The sequence below is a fragment of the Wyeomyia smithii genome, chromosome 3 (assembly GCF_029784165.1).
Source record: "Wyeomyia smithii strain HCP4-BCI-WySm-NY-G18 chromosome 3, ASM2978416v1, whole genome shotgun sequence".
Lineage (NCBI taxonomy): Eukaryota > Metazoa > Arthropoda > Insecta > Diptera > Culicidae > Wyeomyia > Wyeomyia smithii.
Genome location: NC_073696.1, coordinates 67,071,048 through 67,095,017, shown reverse-complemented (window position 1 = coordinate 67,095,017; position 23,970 = coordinate 67,071,048). Strand labels below are relative to the sequence as shown.

Here is a 23,970-nt window from a genome sequence, read left to right as displayed (position 1 = left end):
AATAAACTAAGATACCTACTGGCAAAGTTCCATGCCTCCAAAGCCTAAAAACTAGGAAAAATGCAAATATGCATATCAAACCAAACAAAGTGCTAAGTTTATTAACAAAATGCCAAAACAATCGCAATCAAAATTTAGTTGTCGTGGACTATCGTCAGCCCGACCAAAACGGTTACAGTATAATTAAATAAAAATTGTTTGTGTGTATTACAATTGTCCAAAAGCTAGAAAAGTCATAAAATAAAAGCATAGAACTAAGTGAAATGTCTGTAACCGACCAGTTAGGGCATGGTAGACGATGGGATCAAATACTTGTCGAGCGCGATATTGAATTTTCAAACTATTTTTAAACTCTATTGGAAAACTGCCTATTTTGTTTTGTAAGAGTGTCATGCATTCACAGCTCATTTTTCAAAAGCCAAACTAATTATAAAACGAGCCCAACAAGAGTTATCAGATTGAATTTAAGTTCGTAGTCTTTTTATTATAGCTGGCAACCCCGGGTCACTGGTCTACACCAAATAAAAACAAAAAAAAAGATTTTTGTTGCTATGTTTCTAGCCCCCGCGTGGCAAACGTCCATCGCGGATGAAACTTTGAACAGATTTTCAGTACTAAGGAAAAAATATACTTAGCTTATTAACAGAAATATGCATTAAGGAAATTCCATGATCTCAATAATCCGGCAAAAGATTTATCCTGCTTTCTCTGTGTCCAGTGAGCACTGTTCTCTTCTGATAGTTATTTTCCCGTTTCTTTTTACGCCGGTCAAAGTCCAACGAAGTCGTTTTTTTTCTCCACATTCACCGATAAAAGACGAATTTGTTAACAAACTCACACGGCGGCTTGCTCTGGATTACAAAACAAGAAAAAAAACCGATGTTTATTCAATGTTTGTCAACGCTTTTGTTGCATCAAAAGGTAATTAATTGCGGTAGACTCTTCCAAAAATAAAAAATATTTTTCTGGTGTTTTATCTTTAAACAAATGCATTTCTCACTCATCGTTCCTCTGTGTCGCTTATTTCACCTTGAAAGAAAAAAGGTCGAAACAATAAGAGTTAGGGTACATGCTTCCTTAGTAGATGTGTACCGATAGTTGCACTATTGGGGAAATATTCAACATTTTAATTCAAAATGATCTTCAATAACCAAACCGTACGCGGCTGTTCCCCCATGTTAGGGGCGGCGTACAACAGCGTCTGATCCGGAGCGGGCGGCTGAATCATGAAACGCGGTGTCTCGCCAGCTATATCAAAGACGGCAGCCCCGTCGCGAGACTAGGTATCGCAGCCCTAGTAAGGCAGCATACTAAATATTAAATACTACGAACAATCCAGATATAAATACGGAACGGAATAATCGGCATGGACCTAGGCGAACGAAAAAGGACAACGATTATTGGAAACTCGGTACTTGGAATGTAAGGACTCTACTCGAACCGGCACGCGCAAGTATCCTGGCTAGAGAGCTGCGGAAGGTGAAAGTGGAGGTTGCAGCTATCCAAGAGGTGCGGTGGCCGAAATCGGGAGAACGCGAACTCCGAGCAGTAGATCCTATTGCGGACACTTCATTTAAGTACCACATCTACTATAGCGGCGGCGTGAAAGCAGAAAGAGGAGTCGGTTTCGTGCTAATTGGAAAACAGATGAAGCGTGTCATTAGATGGAGGCCGATCAGTGACCGTATATGCGTGTTGAGAATAAAGGGCAAATTCTTCAACTACAGCCTAATAAATGTGTACGCACCGACCAACGAGAAACCCGATGACGAAAAGGAGGAGTTCTATGAGCTCCTGGAAAAGACATACAATGAGTGTCCAGGACACGATATAAAGATTGTCATCGGAGATGCAAATGCACAGGTCGGGCAGGAAGACTTCTTCCGCCCCGTAGCTGGTAGGGAAAGCTTCCACTCTACTACGAATGACAATGGCCTGAGGCTTGTTAATTTCGCTGCAGCTAGGGGGATGGCTATATGTAGCACTTATTTTGCACGCCGGAACATACGTAAGCATACCTGGATGCACCCGAATGGAGAGCTTTACTCTCAAATTGACCACGTTCTGATTGATGGACGGCACTTTTCAGACGTTACAGACGTGAGGTCGTTCAGAGGACCGAACGTTGACTCGGATCACTATCTCGTAGTAGCCAAAATCCGCGCCCGGCTGTCCAACGTGCTGAAATCCAAGGCAACGAGGAGGATGCAGTTGAACATCCAGCGGCTATCAACTGAAGGAGTGGCTGCAGAGTACTCGCAGAAAGTTGATGAACGGATTGAGGAAAGATTTGAAGGGAACCTGAATGAACAGTGGAGGCACATCCACAGTTCGATCAGCCCTACAGCGCGAGAAGTGTTGGGTACAACTGCGGCAGCTGTGTTTGACGCTGAGTGCCAGCGAGTGACGGAAGAGAAGAACCGCGCCAGGGGTCACATGTTGGCCACGGCTGTGACTCGTCAGAGCATGGGTAGATATCGAGATGCAAGAGCCGCTGAAAAGAGACTCCATCGCCGGAAGAAACGACAGCATTGGGAGCGTATTCTTTCGGAGGCGGAAGGTTGCTTCTCCAGGCACGATGCGAGGAGCTTCTACAAGAAGGTCAACGGAATCAGGAATCGAAACGTGTCAGCCCCTGTCATGTGCAACGATAGGGAGGGGAACCTGATAACCGATAAAACAGAGGTGACCAGGTGTTGGAAGGAACACTTCAGTGTGCTGTTGAACGGTGAGGGAAATAGTGGAGTCGAAAGGAGCAGGATGACTATTGAGAATGATGGTCAAGCTGTGGATCCACCATCCATGGACGAGGTGAAGAAAGCAGTGAAGGAGCTGAGAAACTGCAAGGCAGCCGGGAAGGACGGCATTCCCGCCGAACTCTTCAAAGTCGGGTGCGAACAGCTGTATCGTGCCATCCATCGGATCATGCTAAAAGTGTGGTCTGATGAAGAATTGCCCTCGGACTGGTTGGAGGGTCTCATATGCCCGATCTACAAAAAAGGCCATCGCCTGGACTGTAGCAATTATCGGGGCATAACTCTTCTCAATACCGTGTACAAAATTCTCTCCCGCATCCTGTTCCACAGACTGAGGCCGTTGCAGGAGACCTTTGTTGGCGAGTACCAATGCGGTTTTCGAAGGGGACGCTCCACGACGGACCAAATGTTTACCTTGCGACAAATCCTCGATAAATTTCGAGAATTCAACTTGCAGACGCACCATCTGTTCATAGACTTAAGGGCAGCGTACGATTCAGTTAAGAGAAATGAGTTATGGCAGATTATGATTGAACATGGCTTCCCAACAAAGCTGATTAGGCTGATTCGTGCCACCCTTGAAGGTTCTACATCAAGCGTCAGGATAGCCGGTGAGATATCGGACTCGTTCGTGACGTTAGATGGTTTGAAGCAGGGCGACGGGCTGTCGAACTTATTGTTCAACATCGCATTGGAAGGTGCTATACGGAGGGCTGGTGTGCAGAGAAGCGGCACCATCATTACGAAGTCGCACATGCTTCTCGGTTTTGCGGACGATATCGACATCATTGGTATCAACCGTAGAGCTGTGGAAGAGGCCTTCGGACCTCTCAGGAGGGAAGCTGCGAGATTAGGGCTCGTCATAAACTCTGCCAAAACGAAATACATGGTGGCTGGCAGAGTGCGTGGTACTCCGTCGGATGTTGGTGCTGCGGTGGTGCTAGATGGGGAAACAGTCGACGAATTTATTTAACTGGGAACATTAGTGACATGTGACAACGAGGTTAGCCGTGAGATAAAGAGGCGGATAGCAGCCGCAAACAGGGCCTTTTACGGACTACGTAACCAGCTAAGGTCCCGCAGTCTGCAAATCCGTACTAAACTTGCACTCTATAAAACACTGATTCTTCCGGTGGCTCTCTACGGTCATGAATCATGGACGCTGAAAGAGGCTGATCGGCGAGCTCTTGGTGTTTTTGAGCGTAGGATTTTGCGTTCAATCCTTGGCGGCAAACTAGAAAATGGTGTTTGGCGCAGACGCATGAACCATGAAGTGTACCAGGCATACAAATCGGCGGATATAGTCAAGCGGATAAAACACGGCAGGCTTCAGTGGGCTGGGCATGTAGCGAGAATGCCGGATGAGCGTCAAGCGAAGGCTATATTTAGCAGGAATCCCGAAAGAGGTCGTCGACTTCGAGGTAGACCCCGCACTCGTTGGATATGTGCTGTCGACGAGGATGCACGCGAAATAGGTGTTAGGGGCGATTGGAGGATAGCAGCCCAAGACTGAGGGACATGGCGACGTATTCTGGATTCGGCACTGGATCGATAATCGGTCTGTCGCCTTAAAAGTAAAGTAAGTAAAGAAAGTTACCAAAACACCGATTTGATATGGAAATGTGATTATTTTACAATGTCAACCCTTGGAAACCTTTTTTTATTCAATGTATAGTTTACATCGCATTTGGCAAGCTTGTAAGTATGGTTATTTGAAACCAATTTCTTAATGAATAAGTTGAATTTTATAACGACATATCAGGCTTGTAAACGGTTAGCATTTTCATTTGTTTTTGATTCCTCAGCATACGCCACAGAAGGCTTTCGCTCGTAAATGTAAAACAACAGTGGCCTCTCACACAAAAGCAGAGTTCGGAAAAAGTGACAGAACCAGTCATGCCCAAAACACGCTCTGCACTGAGGGATATATTTAAAACACGAAACGACGTGCCTAGCAATTGCCACCCAGTGTTGGTGTTGGAAATAAGAAATAAAAATTTTCACGTAGAATGTGGATGGCCCCTAAGTAGACTTTTTAAATACGAATCAACGAAAAAATTGACCTAAGATTTATAAATTTTACTTATTTTATAAAGAATTTCGAGAAAAATTTCGTTAAATTTCGAAAACCTCGAAATTACGCACAGCCTTAGTATTTGGACAGCGAGCCTTACCACCGTCAGAGGAAAAAGAAGACGATTATCGCAGTGAAAAGTGGTTCTACCGTGACCATTTCGAAAATATATAAAGACTTTCTAACTATTGATAAGAAATTATGATTCTTATATCTATAGCCACTATTCACACATCTTTTAGCTCCGTGTACCTAAAGTTAGCCTATTTCAACGACACATAATAAGATACATTAGGTACTCTGAAAGTGGCCAGTTTAGAAGGTTTATGCGTAAGCACTTCTCTTGAGTACTCAAAATCATAGTTTTATACAAACAGTAATACTTTAACCTTGAAATAGCTGTGAAACAGTTAAGAAAATAACGAAACAAATTTTATAAGTAATTATATGCAGGTCATCATACGCTATCAATGTCACCCGCACAACCAGAGTAAGCCGCGTTTACAGTAACCGATTTGGCTGACACCACAGAACAGATATTCAACTGTAGAACCAAAAACGAGACCAGATCTCTTTACTTTAAGTATCGACTTCTAGCGGTGGAGAAGACGCATTTTACATTCAAAATTTTATTACACTCATACCATTCATACCTGCTCGCGGTGAAGAATTATTTCGGTCTCTCTTGTCCTCATACAAAACCAGAAATAAAAAGACTGTGCGTCAGTGCGTCTTGAGCTGCCCGACAGGTCAGATGTGTTTTCGGTTGCTTGTGGACTGGTCCTCGACTGCCCATAGCTTGAAAGTTTGTGTTTTGTTAGTGCGTCTTTTAAAAAAATTTATTTTTTCAGTCTTTATCAAGACTATTTACTTTTGAATTTAACATTTGTTTTTAACTTTTTTCGTATCACCTGAAATGACAGCTCGAAAAAAAACCGCGCATCACTATGAGGAGGAAAAAAGAGTATTCTCTCTCGGACAATTGGAGTGCCTGCAGCAAAACGTATTTGATATTTTGCCTGAGCAAGAAGCCAGCGATATGGAAGTTATCACTAATAAAACTTCACAAAATGTAAATTCTTTTAAAAGGAGAAAGTTCCACCTATTGTGGTAACCATTTCTTCTGAATTCAATATTTTCAAAGGGAACTTTCAACGTTTGATTGGCCGTAGAGACGAATACCGCCTAATAGCCGACTCAATAAAGGGTCGTAATCGTCTTGTTCTGTATTCAACAGACAAGGTGTGCAAATTTTTTATCTACGACATCAAAAATATCAAACCGCTCAAGGTTGTCTTGAAAGGTCTCACCAACGATCAAACCGTTGATGAGATTTAAATTATTTCGACAGAAATACTTGACACAGCCCCTACCCTAGTAATTCTTATGAAACAAAAATCACGAGGTGAAAACAGTCAGAGAACTGGTGTTTCCCTTGTTTACTATTTAATTCATATTAACCGCACTGAGGTTAACAATTTAAAATTATTTGAAAAAGCAAATGCTTTATATAATGTGAGAGTGAAATGGGAATTATATCGAAAGTTTGGCGGAGGTGAAAAGCATATCACCCAATGCCGTACTTGTTAACGATATGGCCATGGATCTAATTTCTGTAACATGGACCAAAAATGTCTTTATTGTGAAAACTCTCACAAAAAGGACACCTGTCCTGTGAAAGAGAGTAAAAATTTTCGCTGAGTCAATTGTAACGGCAATCAAATGTCAATTTTTTACGAATGCCCTGTCCTTTTAGCCAGTGTTAAGGCAAGACAGGATAAACAAAATTCAATTTCTCAATCAAAACAAACTTCAAAAACTAATTCTCCAAGCGTACCAGTGACGCATAGTTTACCTACTCCTTTGCATACCCCTCTTACGTATGCACAGGTTACAGATAGTTCGAATATAATTCCGCCTAATGTAGGTAGTTCGAAAATGATCGGTAATGTGGGGGGTAAACAAAAAACGGTAGAACATAAAAGTACATTGATTAAAAAGCAAAGCAAAGCAAAGCCTTGGTGCTACATTCCGATTCAGAACTTGACCTTTTGTTTGTTATACACAGACTCCGCAGCCAACTTATGACCGCCATGTTGCAGGCAAATTCCATGTTAGGAGCAATTCGAATTGAAACAAATTTTACACTTAAAATCGTTTCCAATTTGAAATTTAACAATGATTGTTAATAAATCAATCAAAATTTTAAATTGGAATGCTCGCTCATTAAAAGCCAATGAGAATGAACTTTTCAATTTTTTAACAGTAAATAATGTGCACATTGCAGTTATCACTGAAACATTTTTGAAGTCTAACATTAAATTAAAGTATGGTCCCAATTACGTGGTTCATAGATATGATAGAATACAGGGTTTCGGCGGTGGAGTTGCAATTGTATTCCAGCACCGAATCAAGCAACATTCTCGTGACCCTGTTTTTCAAACTATTTATAACGATTTACAGAAAGAGATTAAACATAGATTTACTCTTATGAGAAATCAAAATTTTGAGACTAGATTGTTAACATTTTCTTGTGTCCAATGAACAAAAGACTCAAAGACTTGCTCAGCAGTTTGAGAGAGTTCATAATTCAAATTTGAATTTTGTGCGTCCAAGTGAGAATAAAGTCACACGCAGCGATGCCAACCTTTTTTTTATAAAAAGCTGGAAGAATTCAAAATAAAAAACTGGAGAAAACTGGATATATAAATTTGAAGCTTTTACATAAATTTATTTGATTTTCGGTCCGAAAATGCTGCACCGTATTATTGCATGTAACCAAAAAGGCTGAAAGAAAATTGTTTACACATGGAGATTATAGTTACCGGCGTACTTGAAATTGAGTAGATTTCAAATAAAATCTTACAACCGAAACGCATGAATGCACAAAATACTGAAAAGACCAAAATGTAATGGAAATGAGTTCAAAAAATGTGGCGATGAACAGAAAAATGGATAAAACTGGAACAGTTATCAAAAAACTGGAAATATTCAACCTTCAGCTGTTTCGCTGACGATCTTCAAAAAAACTTGAGATATCCAGGAAAAACTGGAGAATTGGCAACGCTGGACACACGTCAATTTGATTTAAGTTCTTCTTAGAATTTTTTATCAGCAGAAATAATTGAAACTAACTTGAATGTGATTAAATCCTTTATTAAAAACAAATCCTAATACTTGAAATTATAAATTTCACCATTTGTGATTGGCCAAACAAACTCATTACTAATTAGCTACTAACAAATCACCGTTTACAAAAAAGGTTTGATTTGTATGTGAACCCTCCTTTCCAGAAGAGGAATAGGTATCGGACTACCATGGATTTTTTTTGGCCCCAAAAACCAAATTTGGTTCCATTTGCTTAATTAGTTCTCAAGTTATACAGTAATTTGTGTCCCATATGTTAGGCGTCCTCCTTTCCCCTTTTCAGAAATGAGGCAGGAGTGTCAAACCACCATGAAAATGTTTCTTACTCCCAAAAAACTTCACATGACAAGTTTGGTTCCTTTTGCTTGATTGGTTATTGTTGAGTTGTACAGAAATTTGTGTTTGTATGGAAACCCTCCCTTCCAAAAGTGGGTTTCGTACTTCCATGAGAAATTTTTTTGCTCCCAAAAGCCTTCACATGACAAATTTGATTTCATTTTTTTGATTTGTTCTCGAGTTGTACAGAAATTTGTGTTTCATTTGTATGAGAACCCCCTCTTCAAGGAGGTAGAGGGGTGACGAACCTCCATGGAAATATTTCTTGCTCCCAAAAACCTTTACATGCTAAATTTGTATTCGAGTTGTACAGAAATTTTTGTTTCATTAGTATGTACCTCTTCCTTTCAAAAGAGGAAGGGATCCCGAACTATCTCAATCATCTTTCCCGTCCCCCAAAACCCTGCATACAACTTTTCACGCGGATCGGTTCCGTAGGTTCCAAGCCTATATGGATCAGACAGACAGAGGTTTTTTTCTCATAGTGTATTTAAGTGCTATTTCCCCCTCATTTTGACAGTGATGTTTGAATCAGGATTAAAATTAATTAATTGCTATTGGCTGTTCTTGGTACAACGTTGCAATACGAGTTTTGAAGTGTGTATGCAGTGGCTCGAATCTGTCAGTCGCTCGAATTAATCTTGATCGTAATGGCTATTTTGTTAACATGGGTTAAAGATTTTTCGCTCACAGAGTGTATCGGGTGCAACTAATAAATTATCACCCATTAGCTTGGGGGATACCGGCACAGCAAAAGAATTGGGCACCGGAACGCCACATTCAAAATGCGGCTGCTTTGCATGCATGCTAAACTTTCAAAGGTTGGAAATGACTCTATTTTAGATTGTACCGCTAACAATTTACGTATAAAGTATAGGTGAAATTTTCTTTTTATCAAGACCGCCATTTGGAAAGGAAATGAAAATTATGAAAATATATTGGATGATCTATGAAAAAGTACGAAGAATGGTTTTATATTGTAAAATTTACCTGATTATAAAAGAATTTCTATTACATTTAAGTGCAGAAACATATTAGATTGAAATTAAAATACACACAGCACGAAATCTATGTTTTCATAACTGAACTTATTTTACCATTTTGATGTTTTTGCTATTCTCGACACTCTTGGCACTTTTGATACTTTTCATCCTATTGACATTTTGAACATAATAATAATTAATAAAGATATTCTTGTTTACGACCGTAGTCCACCTTCGTGTGAAAAGGTTCATTCGAACAAATTCGAAATTACTATTCTCATACTACTCATAACAAAAAAGTTATGTTTGTAATTGTTTTTGCATGTGCTCTGGCAGCAATATATTGTAATTATTTAGAAACAAATCTCCATAACGACTAGAGCCCTATTGAAACAACATAACACTACCAATGAAGTAAAATTTTATTGTATTTCACGGGACATCAGACATGTCTCCCCGGATGCTTAGGTTGTTAAAGACATTCGATCGTACATGCATAAATAATATCCTGCTTCTTAACAGACAATATTCAACTGTTCCCAAGAATCTATGTGAATATACATCCAATATAGAGAAGTTTGCGCCACATGTGGGAGTCACAGCACTTGCAACAAAGTATTGAATCGATTTTGTCCTATCTCCACAACCGTGTCAACAACTGCCACATGCCACGTAAAAAGGTTTACTCAATTCTACAATGTGTCAATTATAGCAAAACACATAAACGAAGCTGTTATCGCTGTGGATTACCGAGTTACACATTTACAACCAGCATCTCGACGGCCAAATAGATTTTTCCCACCAAAGCCGGAAGAGTCATAAACGAGCACTGCAAGTAGACCATGGCTAGGTGAAGCTTGCTGTGAATCAGCACTTGGTTTCGTTTTCACTCACGTGTTAACTGATAAGGCGCCATTCTCATGTGTGCATATACATGTGCCTCGAGTTTAACGCACACAGTATTGCTGCACGGTGTACAAACGAAATAAGAACAATTTAACGTTTAATACTCAGCAATGAAGAATTTCATGAGTTCAACGGTCAATAACCTAGTTTTAGCAGGCATGTTAGGTTAAGTGTTTGCGCTGTCTTCTAGCTGGTGCGTTATAGGCTTCTCAACTAATATTAAAGCAGTTTACTACGACTTTCTTAAAGTACGAAATTTTAAATTATTCAATCAATAAATTATATTAGTATTCAGAATTTTCACGATAAATATTCAAAACTATTTTCCAACTCCAATGTGTAGAAAAAAACTATTGCGACGAGTTAGAACTTTCCGATAAACAGCCAAGCCGATTCGGCAATGATGTAAAGAAAATAAAAATGATTTATACAGTTCAAGGCAATACATGTCTAGAGGATGATATATCCTCGGACCACTTGTGGCGACTTCGGATCAATGAAGAATGGTGTGATAGCCATCAACCGACTATAATAAATTGGTTTAGTATGTTGAAATTGAAATTACAAAAATAGAAAAAATGCTGACTCGAAAATTTAAAGAAATTATTGGTAATAATAAACAACAAAGAAAAATGGGAATGCCTTTTCGTTTGCCAGCACGAACGGTTGAGTATTTGCCATGTGACCAAATGTTTCTGTCACGGTCTATAGTTCGCACTCCTTAGTCCGTAAAGCGAATGTAGAAAATTGTATGCTTTCTAAATCTTACGCGTATTACCACTTATGTTTATAGTTTCGGGCGGCGACTTGGAGCGCACTGTGCTGTATTTAGCAACGGCAGACGAATTAGGAAATGGATTTTATAGCGAATGAGGAAACGGGCAATCAGATATTTACATAAATATCGGCGTTGATGGTTGGAAACCTTACCTCTGATATTATCTTAATGGTTTCGTTCTGCACTCCGGGTAAGGTGCTACTATGCGCAAATCTGGGCTGGCCGGGATAAGGATCCTATTGTTAGTCTTTGCTTTTAGTCGTGATTATGGCTACCGATCTTCAAAGGCGATATGAGAAATCAGTGATTATTTGAAATAAGCTGATGGTTCGTTGACATTTAAAATACTTAATTTAAAATAACGATCAGCCACGAAAGTTGGGGTAAAGCATAAACCAAACACCGCATAGAAATAAAATAAATAAAATATAAAATAGATGCACTGTGACATGTGACGCAATGATGCTTTTTGTATTATCTCTTAAAAATTTGTTAAACAAGCCTGGCATTAACAAGTAACAAGACAAGAATCATAGCTGAAAAACTAATTTATCAACACGATGTTAATAAATTTTACCAAAGTTTATCAATGATGTTATTCACTAGCCAGTTTTACTGTGTCTGCGCTTGAAAAATGAAAGGTTTGACCTTGCGTTTGTTATCGACGCGAATTTGTTTTTGCGAAAGTTGTATCCGAGTTATAATGCAATTTAACAAAAATCCTGCAAAGTGCTTTTTCACATCTCACAACTGAAACTGGATGGATGGGTTTTGTTTTTCGCTAAGAATTGTTACACTTCCGTTTCCCAAAAGAGCCTTACAATGGTGCCCCGTCAAAACGTGTTCTCAAATATGCGTACCAAACAAGTGCTAATCCCTCACTTTTCTCAGTGATGATTAAAACAGGATTATAACTCACTTAATGGCTATTGTCTGGTTTTGATACGACCTTTCGAATCTGTCAATATAATACGCGCTAGATATTAATCTTGATCGTAATGGCTGTTTTGTTAACATGGATTAAATATTTTTTGCTCACAGAGTGTCTCGGGTGCAACTAATAAATTAACACTTATTAGCACTGGATACTGACATAGCATGAGAATTGGGCACCGGAACGCCAAATTCAAAATACGGGTGAGCTGATGCGTGCTTGTGAAAATTCCAAAGATTAGGAATGACTCTATTTCAGGTAGTATGTACAGCTAACAAATTATGTAAAGTTTACCTGATAATTTGAGATTTGAAGAATAGGATCATTGTTATCTGTGAAGATTCTCTTATTTTTTGTTTTTGTTAGAGGGTCCTTCCACATTCGAACCGGAACAGAAAAATAGTCATTTTAGAACCCCCTGCCCCCCCTGGACAACCATGGACATTGAAAAAACTGGAAGCTGGGAAGATAAAAACTTTTCTACAAGTTACAGAAGATTAATAAAATAACAAATTCTTCAAATTTAACTCATGATGCATGAAAACCCTCCGGGAAGCAAACTGACTAAATCATTTTTAATAGAAAGTTAACACAAAATTGCTCCAAATTCAGTTTAACAAAATCTTAGGAAAACAGGAAAATCCAAAAAACTTAGCTTCAGAAAAAGCTGAAAACTACTATCGGAAATATATCTTAAATTAACCTTAAAAACAATCAAATGCGTTTTATAGATAAAAAGAGGGCTTACAGAAGTTTTTGCTGAAAAACATCCCTCAAATCCAAAAGAAGTCGAAAAGAAAGTAATCTTGAATATAAGCTTTAGTGACTAAAACATCTTAAAGAATAAAAAACAAGTATTCTAAAAACGCATCGATGGTGAAAAAAATAAAAATGAAAGGAATTATAAACTTTCCTCGAACCGGTTCAAACCTTTTTTAAATATAAAACAGTTCTTAATTTATTTTAGAGAATGGATGATACTTTTAAAAGACAGTTGAAACCGGAAAAAATATCTTAAATTTGATTCAAATTAATACAGTAGGTAATTCAAACGAAAGGAAAATGCCAAAAAGATGATGATTCAAACTCAGCCTAATGGTTGGAGGACGCCAAAGAAAAAAGACATAAATTGATTCTATAGAAGGATGACAAAACTGAATCCAAACTTAGCTCACAGCATAGTTAAAAGTGCTTCACAGAGTTGAAACAAAGTTTATGAAAAAAGATTTTGAATAAACCTGAAAAAAACTTAAAAGCACCTCTGCTAACAAGAGAGAACAAATAAAATCTCATTTTACCTGAAACTTTTGAAAGGTTCTCAACATGTGTTCAACATGCCTGAAAATCTTTCCAAAAAAAAAAAAAAGAAGAGGCCACAAATAACATGATTCCAAATTTATCTCAAGTATTGCTGACAACGACTCTGAAACCCAAAATATTCGCAAAATTTTGTTTATAGGCCAATATGTTTTTTTTGGTAGATTTCCATTTTTTGGAAAAAAAATCGTATCCACGTGGATATTATCATTACACCCTTCTCTCCCTACCGTGGACATTTGCGTACCGCCTAACTCTCATAAGCTGTCCACATGAAATGTGGACGGCCCCGCGTAATAAAACACATCTTTGACATTTTTCAATTGTTTTAGGAGTCATCCACATTCCACGTGGACAGATTTTCAACGATTGGGGTTTTGTGATGCTATCTATTGTACTATTAAAAATGTAAAGCCTTGTAGAAGTTTACCTCTCAGTAGTCACGTATGAAAGCTAGCATGCAAACATTTAGTCTTCATTGTATAACTGATAACTGTAGCAAGAAAACGGTTGATTCCTGCCGGAAACTGACTTGACCCGCAGCCGGCAGAGCAGCAGCTGATTTGAGCACAGCTATGCTGAGCAGACGACTCATTCGATCGCAGCGTTCCACAGCAGACGGACCAACCGGCGCACAGTGTGTCCAAATCGAGAAACGGACGGCAAAAGTCCTATGTTATCAGTAACTTCTAGAAAGTTGCTTCGTTTACTGCTGTCCTCCATATGCTTTAATGAAATTAGTTACAAATTTTGCCGTATAGAGGGTGCCATACTTAACTTTTGAACGTGACTTGCTAAATAGATTAATAGTTTCTTCTGCAAAGTTGTGTACAATTTTATTACAAAACTGTTTGCTGAATACCTCAAACCTCTAGAAATTGAAATTTCAGAGCTACAAGACGTTTTCTAAAAGGCTTTTCAAAGCAGTTTTTCATTCATATGTTCAACTCTAAGGCCTAAAACATGACTGTATAGAATTGAGAGTGACGCGGTAAATCAAGATCAACAATTTCTGATGATATGTTGGTTATTAAACCTATACAGTATTCATGAATAAAAACTGGAAAAAAGTGTTTTTAAAGGCTTTTTTTTATTTGAGTTGAAACTCGAAAAGGCGCTAACGAATCCAAGCTTCTATGAAGCCATCCGATAGAGTACCTTTCTGACTAACAGAAAAACACACAACTACACTGGGTTATTTGTAGTTTTGAATATATATGGCCAACTGTAGTTACCGATTTAAACATGCATTTGGGCGCTCTTTATAGCACAAAGGCCGGCGCGTACATCGGAACTGCTTTTGAAAAGCCTTTTTAGAAAACGTCTTGTAGCTCTGAAATCTCAATTTCTAGAGGTTTGAGGTATTCATCAAAAAGTTTTATAATAAAATTTTACACAACTTTGCAGAAGGAACTATTCGTCTAGCAAGTCACGTTCAACATTTAGGTATGGCGCCCTCTGTACGGCGAACTTTGTAACTAATTCCATTAAAGCATATGATGTAGGGATGGGCGATACTGACAAAAGTATCGATATTTTGGTATCGCGATACTTCAATAAACTTCGATACCAGACATCGGGGTTTCGGTTGAAGAAGTATCGATTATCGATGCTTCGATAGTATCGGTATCAGACCTACATTTTTTTCTCAAAAACCGTCGTTTAGAAAGTATCGATACTCATTTCTCGCGGTGAGTATCGATGTCAAAATACTCGCTGCCGCTACCCCCAGTATCAATACCGCTGGTATCGATGCTAGTATCGTCCATTCCTAATATGATGGACAGCAGTAAACGAAGCAACTTTCTAGAAGACACACTGTGCGGTGAACCGCACTGCACAGCATTATTTAACATGTCCGGATATGCTAGTAATTTTGTTCGGATCTGTCACGCCGCTTTCGCTTTCAGCCGTTTGGCCACTGCTAATAGCTGTTAGTGTGCCGGTAGCGCGTTTGTATGATCGCTATGCCTTGTTTGCTGTTTGCAGTGTGTGCGGAGTGGAGAATCATAAAAGTTCTAGAATCATCCCGTATCATCGGTAAATACAGATCCAAAATCAACGCTGCTCTTCCAGTTTACCAATCAATTAATCATTCATTAAAAAGTTCATATCGTTGGACAGCGTAATTATATTCTTTATCGTTTAGCGTTATCAAAAACAATCAATTTATTTATTTATTTAGTCAGCATCAACAGAAAACAGATGTCCCAATGACGGTCAAGTATTGTTTCTGAACTAATAACAATAATGATCAATTATTGAAAAAGAGTTGAAAGGGAACTATCACTAAAACTTACCGCTTCACACTCTCAACTTAATTAACCCTAATCGAGTACATTCTCAAACCTATTGCAAACTATATATTGCAATAGACAGGATGTCGTAATTCTACGTTAACACGCAAAAGTTGGAGTGTGCGTAACCAGATCATTTATAGACCATCGCACGGTGACGTCACGCACCTGAGTTTGACAGCTACTGGTAACTTTGTTTACCTCCAGGTGATGCAGTTCGGTTCTCAGTTATAGCAAATCTTTTCAATTGTGACCAAAATGTCCTTTAAATGTTGTACGTGAGGTGCCAGTACACTAAGAACAATTATAAATTGAGCAGCATTTCCACTACGCGCACGATTGCTCCATCAGAAAAAAGCACAAAGTCCAAAACGTAAACAAAGTTACCACTAAGTGTCAGAAAAGTGAGGTTAAAGAGATTCGGTGAGATAGTCTATGAGCGAAATTAGCGCATTTACTGATTAAAATTGGAACCAGTACACAGAGTTGCCATTCCGAAATCTGTGTTTTGACAGTAAAAATCTGTGAAAATCTGTGACCAGAGAAAAAAAATCTGTCATCATATCTGGGATATGAATATTCGTTTGAAAGAAAACGACATTGATTAAATTACTGAATATAGTTTGATAGTTTGTTAATGAATCGTTCTATAAATATTTTAACTTAGACATTATATTAACATTAAATTTTCCTCCACTCGATTGAATTACTATTTAGCTTTTGAAATTGCACTGAAACAGTCTTCTTCCTCAACGTAGTTTTGTTTAGGTTGGCATTGATAGAAAATTATCTCTCCAACTGCTGATGAAAGAGGTATTATAATTAGGGATGTTACGGAAATCCGTATCCGCATCCGTAAATGCGTAACGTCTGCATGAGAATTGACATCCGCATGCGCATCCGTATCCGCATCATGTATCACGAGATATCATGCGGATGTTGAAAAAAATATCCCTTCATAAAATTTTGTAGCAAAATTTTCCTTGGTGTATTTGCTGTTCGCTTCAATAGCTTTTGCACTGGGATGCGATTTGTCATGCGAAACAAGCGAAATAAAACACCTGAGATGTTACGGATATCCGCATCTGTTTACGTAAATACAGAACATGAAAATCGACATCTGCATTGTGACCAAACTCTTTGACGGTCACAATAAAATCCATTGGTCGCTGAGCCAGCTTGATCTTTACTCGTATTTATATTGTAATTTTTTTTAGTGTCAGCAGACCGCAGTGCCAGGTCCACAATTTGTGTTTGACGATGCCTGTTGTTTGTTTACACGTATGAATAATTGTCAGTAAATGTCTAAGCAAAAATTATTCATTTACATACTCCAATGTTATGTTTGAGTTTTGTTTAATTTTTGTTTAATAGCCTCGGTTTGGTGCCATTTTGCTTAGTTTTTGTTTATATGAATTATTTATTTAAACTATTTTGTTGTATTTTGCATGTATATAAAATTTAAATTTAAGAGAAAACAAGTCGTAGATTAGGTAAAATCAATAAATTGTTCTAAAAAAATCAAATAATGATAAATAAAACCCTGGCACCAAACTAAACGATAAGTTTATAAAAGCTTCGAGTCGTCGGGTACAAACAACGGGGTGGTGCGCTACGCGGCAGGGAGGGTCTACGATGGAAAGCGGACAGGTTGTAAATAAAAAGGTCGGATAGCGAATATGCGAGAGAATTTTTGATTATAACCCGGAGGAGTGTAGTCGCGCACTGAATATCCAGTTTCGAAGTTTTGGCGGAATAACGCCCTAAGTGAGACCTTTTGTGGCAAAATCGAAAGGCCATTTTGTACGCTAAGTTTTGGCGCGTCGTTGAAAACCGCGGCCGTGGTGAAAGGCGAGTTGAAGCCAATTGAAGTCATCCATAGTGCAACAGTGACACCCTCCGGGTTACTAGCCAGCCGATTATCCAGCAATCAACAAGCCGGTGCTACGCTTGTGACACCCCACTGGTGACCACCGACGCCGCTGCGTCCGATACTACAACGCCCAGCTGGCCAGAAGACCGGATCCGACCAAAGAATCCACCGCATCTCTAAGGCAACGAAGCAGCCACCCGATCAGCATCTACACCCCCAGCGAGCGGAGTGCCCGACGGACGTGTTACCGTGGAAAAAAGAAAAAGAGCGCAAGTAAAATTATTCCTACTAACCCTTCCTTCCCGCGAAAATAATTATAATAAAACTATTGTATGGTCTCGTAATTTTCAAGCTGTTCTTTGTTAAAATAATTGTGAGTCCTTTTGACTTGTTTCTGCTCAGTATTAGTGAATAATCTGTGAATTTCGCTCAGTGAACAACGGTTGAGGTGGGTTGAAAGTCCGCCCAATTGAATTTTCTACAGGAGACCAAAGTAACGACCCGAAGCTACACAGTAAAAAAAATTTACATCTGTTTTAATGCACATAAATGGAGCATTGGAAACCATGTAATATTCCGTGTCGCATTATATTCACATGCTATGTAAATGAATATAATGTGAATTTGCATGCAAGTTTATATTCAAAGTTTTAAGTTTACATCACTTAACGTACAAATTTACATGGTTTTAAACGATTCTGTACTGTGCATTATTAACGGTGTGAAATTGTATTTGTTTTTCACTTTATGTGCTAGTAACCGTTGTGTGCTTTCTTTTGTATTAATTGTGAATTTAATTTTTTGGTACTGTGTAGGAAGTAAAAAGCAACTAGAAGGAAAGTGAATTGTAACAGCATCTGCAGATATCTAAAAAATCACATCCATAAAGTCCCTGTTTATGATAAAAGTTACAAACGAATGATCTGCGGAAATAGTTTAGAGTAATTATTCTGTCTGCTCTGTTTGCGACCTTACTGAAACAAACCAGATAAGCTGTGGATCAAAGAAAGTGGCTATGATTTAATCAGAAGAAACTCGTATATAAATAGGATACGGTAAACGTCAAAATATTAAATACTCAATCTTAATGAGGTGATTCAATCAGGTCCCCTCTCTGCATACTTCACTGATTCAACTAAGCAACATATAGCGCAAAAACTGGTATTCTAGAAGGAATCGAATAAAAGGCAAATCCGAAATTTAAGAAAAAAAAAGACTCCGGTTAGTTAAACCTATTTCTCCGGATGATTAATCGACCCTCTGGAAAATCGTATCTTCGGAGAAATAAGCCTGACTTGTAGAAAAATTGGGTTATTTATTATTTCCGGCATTTATGGGAAAAATCTGTGAAAATCTGTGATTTTCCAAAAATATCTGTCATCTGTGATCACAGATTCTGTGATTTGAAAAAAGAAAAAATTCTGTGATTTCGCAGAAAAATCTGTTAAAACGCCAACTCAGCCAGTACAACGCATGTGCGTTGGGCATAACGCATTTGATGCTCTAGCGTATTTTGAATGTATTGCGCAGCTCCAAACCACTACACTTATAAAGCATCAGCCGATGTTCAGAAGGTTGGCGTCGTTAAAACAGTATAACCAGCAATCAATACTGATAAGTTGGGTACTGACTCCATTGAAAAAATTATTGTCTGATCGATTCTTTTTCATGAATCTGGTCATTTGAAAACATCATTCAATCATTAACAATAAACAAAAACATGAGATTAGTCCAAAACATTTTGCATTTAATTATGACTCTGGTTTCATTCACATGCATTCGGTTCTGCGTTACTGGCACCAGCGTCAATAACTTCCACGGCAACAAGGCTCGCCATTGGCTGTTTCGGTTGCTGACGATTTTTAGGGATGCACGAGCCGTTGATACGCACCGGCTCGCGAAAGTAAAGTTTTTTGAGCGCCTCGAAACTGATCGTGTTCGAAGCCGAAGTTTACCGAGACATTACGATTTTTGTGTATATGTCACATATTCTGATTTTGATCTCTGTCAATGTATTCCTTGTACAAAGTTTGCGTTATGCGTATCACGCATTGGTTGTGCGAAGTCAGAGCAAATTCTGTGCGAATTGAAAGGACACATTGGATGATTAAAGCTTGAACTTTTGCGTGAACCCTGCTGCCGCATCCTCTAAACAACTTCTTCAATCTGCATACGTAATCAAGAATTAACTTTGCTATCAATTGCTAAATTTTTTATCCCAAATTCTAAGGAGTAATCGGTAAATAAAACGAAGAAAAAACTTAAAAACATGCTTGAAAACATGTTTCGTTTGCCATGGCGAATTTTCCAGTTAACTGCCGGAAGGCCGCTCGCAAGAGCGTAGAATTGTTTTGCAAGTAAGCTAATATATTACTTTCCATGGGAAATTTATCAAACTCAATTATTTGTCTTAGTTTTTCAATGCCATCCGAAATGAGTCAATTTTTTATTGTAAACGTTATTTTACTATACAATTGGATACTATCGGAAGTTTTACTTTAGAATAAATTAGTGAAATTTGACTGTAAATTCGACAAATATTTAAGAGCGATGATACGAATATAGGTGTCCAATAAGGCAAAAAGTGGAACTTAATTCCATAGCGCCTTTGACCTTCATCCTAGCTTAAAAGTGTCTTCGGAACAATTGTTTATATGAATGACCCGCATATTCGCAAATTGTCAAAAAGTATGAGAGTTTACCATACTAAAAATAAAAAAAAATAACTTCTTTGTGTTAAGAGATAGAAGAATAGTTTATTCAGCAACGTTGTAGGAGATTCAAAAATATGAAACTTTGTTGAACAAATGAAAACCCTATCTTTTTTTGCTACAAAGTTATAAAGTATATAACATGGAACTTACTTAAAAGTTAGTTTTTTTATGTTTAACTTTTGTTTGCTGCATTTTACACGAAAGTATTGTTCGGAGAAATTGTTAGGGCACACAAAACACACATTTTTACCAAAGGTCATATATCTCCCGGACTTTTTCTTAAAAAGTTGTATCATATTTTAGCTTATTTTTTCGATAATTTCAAAAACGTATAGGTTAAAAAGGGGCAAGTGGAATCAGGATGACAATACTTTCCCTTGAAGTTAAGCTGAAGTACTATAAACTTCTTTAGGTTCCATTTGTCCCAATCCACCCATATTGGTGTACGGCGAGCACATGTTACAGTAGGATTTCATATATCAAAAATACTAACTTTGTTGTGTTATGAGATAGAGGATTGGTTAATTCGGCAAAGTTTTAGAACGTGCAAAAATATGAATCTTTGCTGAACAAACAAAATTCCAACTTCATTGGGTACAGAGTTACAGAGTATATTCTATGAAAGTTACTTAAAAGTTAGTTTTTTGTACTTAACTTTTATTAGTTACATTTTACAAGAAAACGTTGTTCTAAAGAAGCATTTGGGCATACAAAAAACACGTTTTTGTTGAAGACTACACATCTCCACAACTTTTCCTTACCAAGTTATAGCACATTTCAGCATATTTTTTCGATAACTTCAACAACGCATAGAATAAAGATTAGGTGGATTGGAACAGATGGAAATTATAACATTTCTGAGCATTTGAGCTAAACTTCGAGAGAAAGTATTAACATAATGATTTTACTTGCCACTTTTTACTTTATACGTTCTTAAAGTTATCGGAAAAACAAGCTAAAACATGCTATAACTTTGCAAGGAAAAGTTCTGGAGATGTGTGGCCTTCAACAAAAACGTGTGTTTTGTATGACCAAATGCTTCTTTAGAACAACATTTTCTTGTAAAATGTAGCTAACAAAAGTTAAGTGCAAAAAATTTACTTTTTAGTAACTTTTACGGAAAATACTCTGTAACTCTGTACCCAATGAAGATAGGAATTTTGTTTGTTCAGCAAAGATTCATATTTTTGCACGTTCTAAAACTTGAACATTCCTCTATCTCTTAACACAAAAAAGTTAGTATTTTTGATATATGAAAACCTTCTGTAACATATGCTCGGCGTACTCTAACATGGATGGATTGAGACAAATGGAACCTTAAGGAGTTTATAGTACTTCAGCTTAACTTCAAGAAACAGTATTGACATCATGATTCCACTTGCCCCTTTTTAACCTATACGTTTTTGAAATTATCGAAAAAATAAGCTAAAATATGATATAACTTTGTAAGGAAACGTCCGGGAGATATAAGGCCTTTGGCAAAAATGTGTGTTTGTATGCCCTAACAATTTCTCCGAACAATACTTACGTGTATAATGCAACTAACAAAAGTTAAGTACAAAAAACTAACTTTTTAGTAAGTTCCATGTTATATACTTTATAACTTTGTACCAAAAAAAGATAGGTTTTTCATTTGTTCAACAAAGTTCAATATTTTTGAATCTCCTACAACTTTGTTGAATAAATTATTCTTCCATCTCTTAACACAAAAAAGTTAATTTTTTTTTATTTTTAGTAGTGTAAATTTTTCATACTTTTTGACAATTTGCGAATATGCGGGTCATTCATACAAACAATTGTTCCGAAGACACTTTTAAGCTAGGATGAAGGTAAAAGGCGCTATGAAATTAAGTTCCACTTTTTGCCTTATTGCATTGTAAGCATAACGAAGTCCTAGTGGTGGTCAACCGGTAAGTGTACAGGACAGGTGCGGGGTTACCGCTACGATCCTGTTACCTCTAACGATCTCTTCTAACCCAACCGAGATTCAAAAATACGAGGACTGCCTTCTATCTCAAGGACAACTGGGAAGCTATATAACACAAAAAAATCTAATTTTTAAAAACTTCAAATGTAACATAACACTCAATTTTGAATCAAAAAATGGTAAATGTTATTTATTATGAAAACTTAAAGCTATTTTGATTTTTGAAGAAAAAATTCAATTTTTTTTAAGTTTAAAATTAAACTTAAAAATCTAATTTTTAAAAACTTCAAATTTAACATAAACACTCAATTTTGAATCAAAAAATGGTAAATGTTATTTATTATGAAAACTTAAAGCTATTTTTGATTTTTGAAGAAAAAATTCAATTTTTTTTAAGTTCAAAATTTACCATTTATTTCTAGTATTTTTTTGTTTACTATTTTTTCGGGTTTGCATAACTCGTATGCTGGAATCTTTCTGAATCATTCATCTAATCTTTTTGATATTTTTAACATTTTTAATATTTGTGGTGTTTTGAAATTTTTCATTATATTAATTTATTTGTTCATCATTTTGAATCACATATACTGTTTTCAACATATTTTTCTTCCAATTCCACTAAACTCCCTTTAATTCATTTTCAGATTTTCCGCGATGGCATTCAGAACCCGATCAACTAGATTAAAATCTAAATTGGCAATTGCTGTCACCTCCTTGCTACTTGTTGTGACGCTATCAGGCAGTGTCACATCCTACATGCTGCCAACCGAAACTCTCGGATCGGGCCTCACAACGGAACAGTATGAGTATGACTGTTTTCCGGCAAACATGAAAGGTAGCTATAGCACGTTTGCTAATTCATAGAAGCTGTGAACCGCCAACAAAAGAGAGTCGGGTAATATAATTTTGTGAACCTTAGTACGAGTCGAGTTCGGGTGTCTAAATATTCATGGCCGATCATCTCTAGTGGGAACGATAAGCTTTTGGTCAGGAGACGAGAATATGAAATCTAATTAAAAGGTCCTCCATTTTGTTTTATATCTCACAACGGAAAAAAAAAGAAAATCTGGAAGTGTTAACGGTGTATGACCTCAAATTGATGGGAAGAATTTAGGTAGCAGTGGATGGCATATAAAATCCGTCGGGAGGTAACAAAACAATTAACGGTTAATTGAAGCTTTTTAGCACCAGCATGTCGACTTTCCAGTCGACACGGGAAATGACAAGCAGCACTTCGTATGCCAAACTCAGTGACACAACGCCACGAAGTGGGAAATAATCGCTTATGTTGGTAAATGATGTTGTCAAAACACCTGTGGAATATCTTAATAACAGTATGTTTATTTGATTTTCGCCATGGAAATGAACTTCGTGGAAGGTCATTAAAACGGAGATTGGTGTTCATTATTTAAATAACATGCCACTGGTCAGGCCCTGACCGACCTTCGATAACTTAATTTATCCTAAAGTAGCTGAAATCATTAAATCTAAATAAAACAAAACTCGCAATAAATAACGGGAAATGTTTGTCGAAGCAAAATATAAACGTTGATACGCAACCGAATGAAAAAGCGTTGTTCATCACACCGACAAACGTTCCTATCGGGCACTCTGAGCCAACAACTCAATTTAATTCTGTGATTTTCATGAGTGCTACCCCCACGCTGTCTTGGCATGACTATGGCATGCAGAGTAATCTTAAAATTCAAAAATACATAACAATTTCTTTATTTACAGAAAATAATTGAATAGCGCAAAGGTGCTTACCTTAGGTTTGTCTGCGAGGAGACGTAAATAAATTTGAACAGGCATTTTATACGTTGTTTTGGTGGGGTGATATTACAGCAGATAATTTCGCCTAATTTTTTTATTGTGCTACCCGAACTCTAGTGGGCCGTGCGAAGCAGTTATCCGAACGGCAAGGGAAT

General features: G+C 37.5%; 1 protein-coding gene across 3 annotated transcripts in view; it reads left to right on the top strand.

The window, feature by feature from the left end:
* Positions 1-23,970, top strand: part of LOC129732457 (receptor-type guanylate cyclase gcy-5-like) — a 155,807-nt gene that overhangs the window by 47,638 nt on the left and 84,199 nt on the right. For 2 of the 3 annotated variants that reach the window (XM_055693353.1, XM_055693352.1), the window contains exon 2: positions 22,687-22,877. The exons of the other annotated variant lie outside the window; for it this stretch is intronic. In XM_055693353.1, the coding sequence (XP_055549328.1) occupies positions 22,697-22,877 (181 nt within the window). In that variant the 5' untranslated portion in view covers positions 22,687-22,696. The remainder of the gene's footprint in view (positions 1-22,686; positions 22,878-23,970) is intronic. 3 annotated transcript variants of the gene reach the window in all.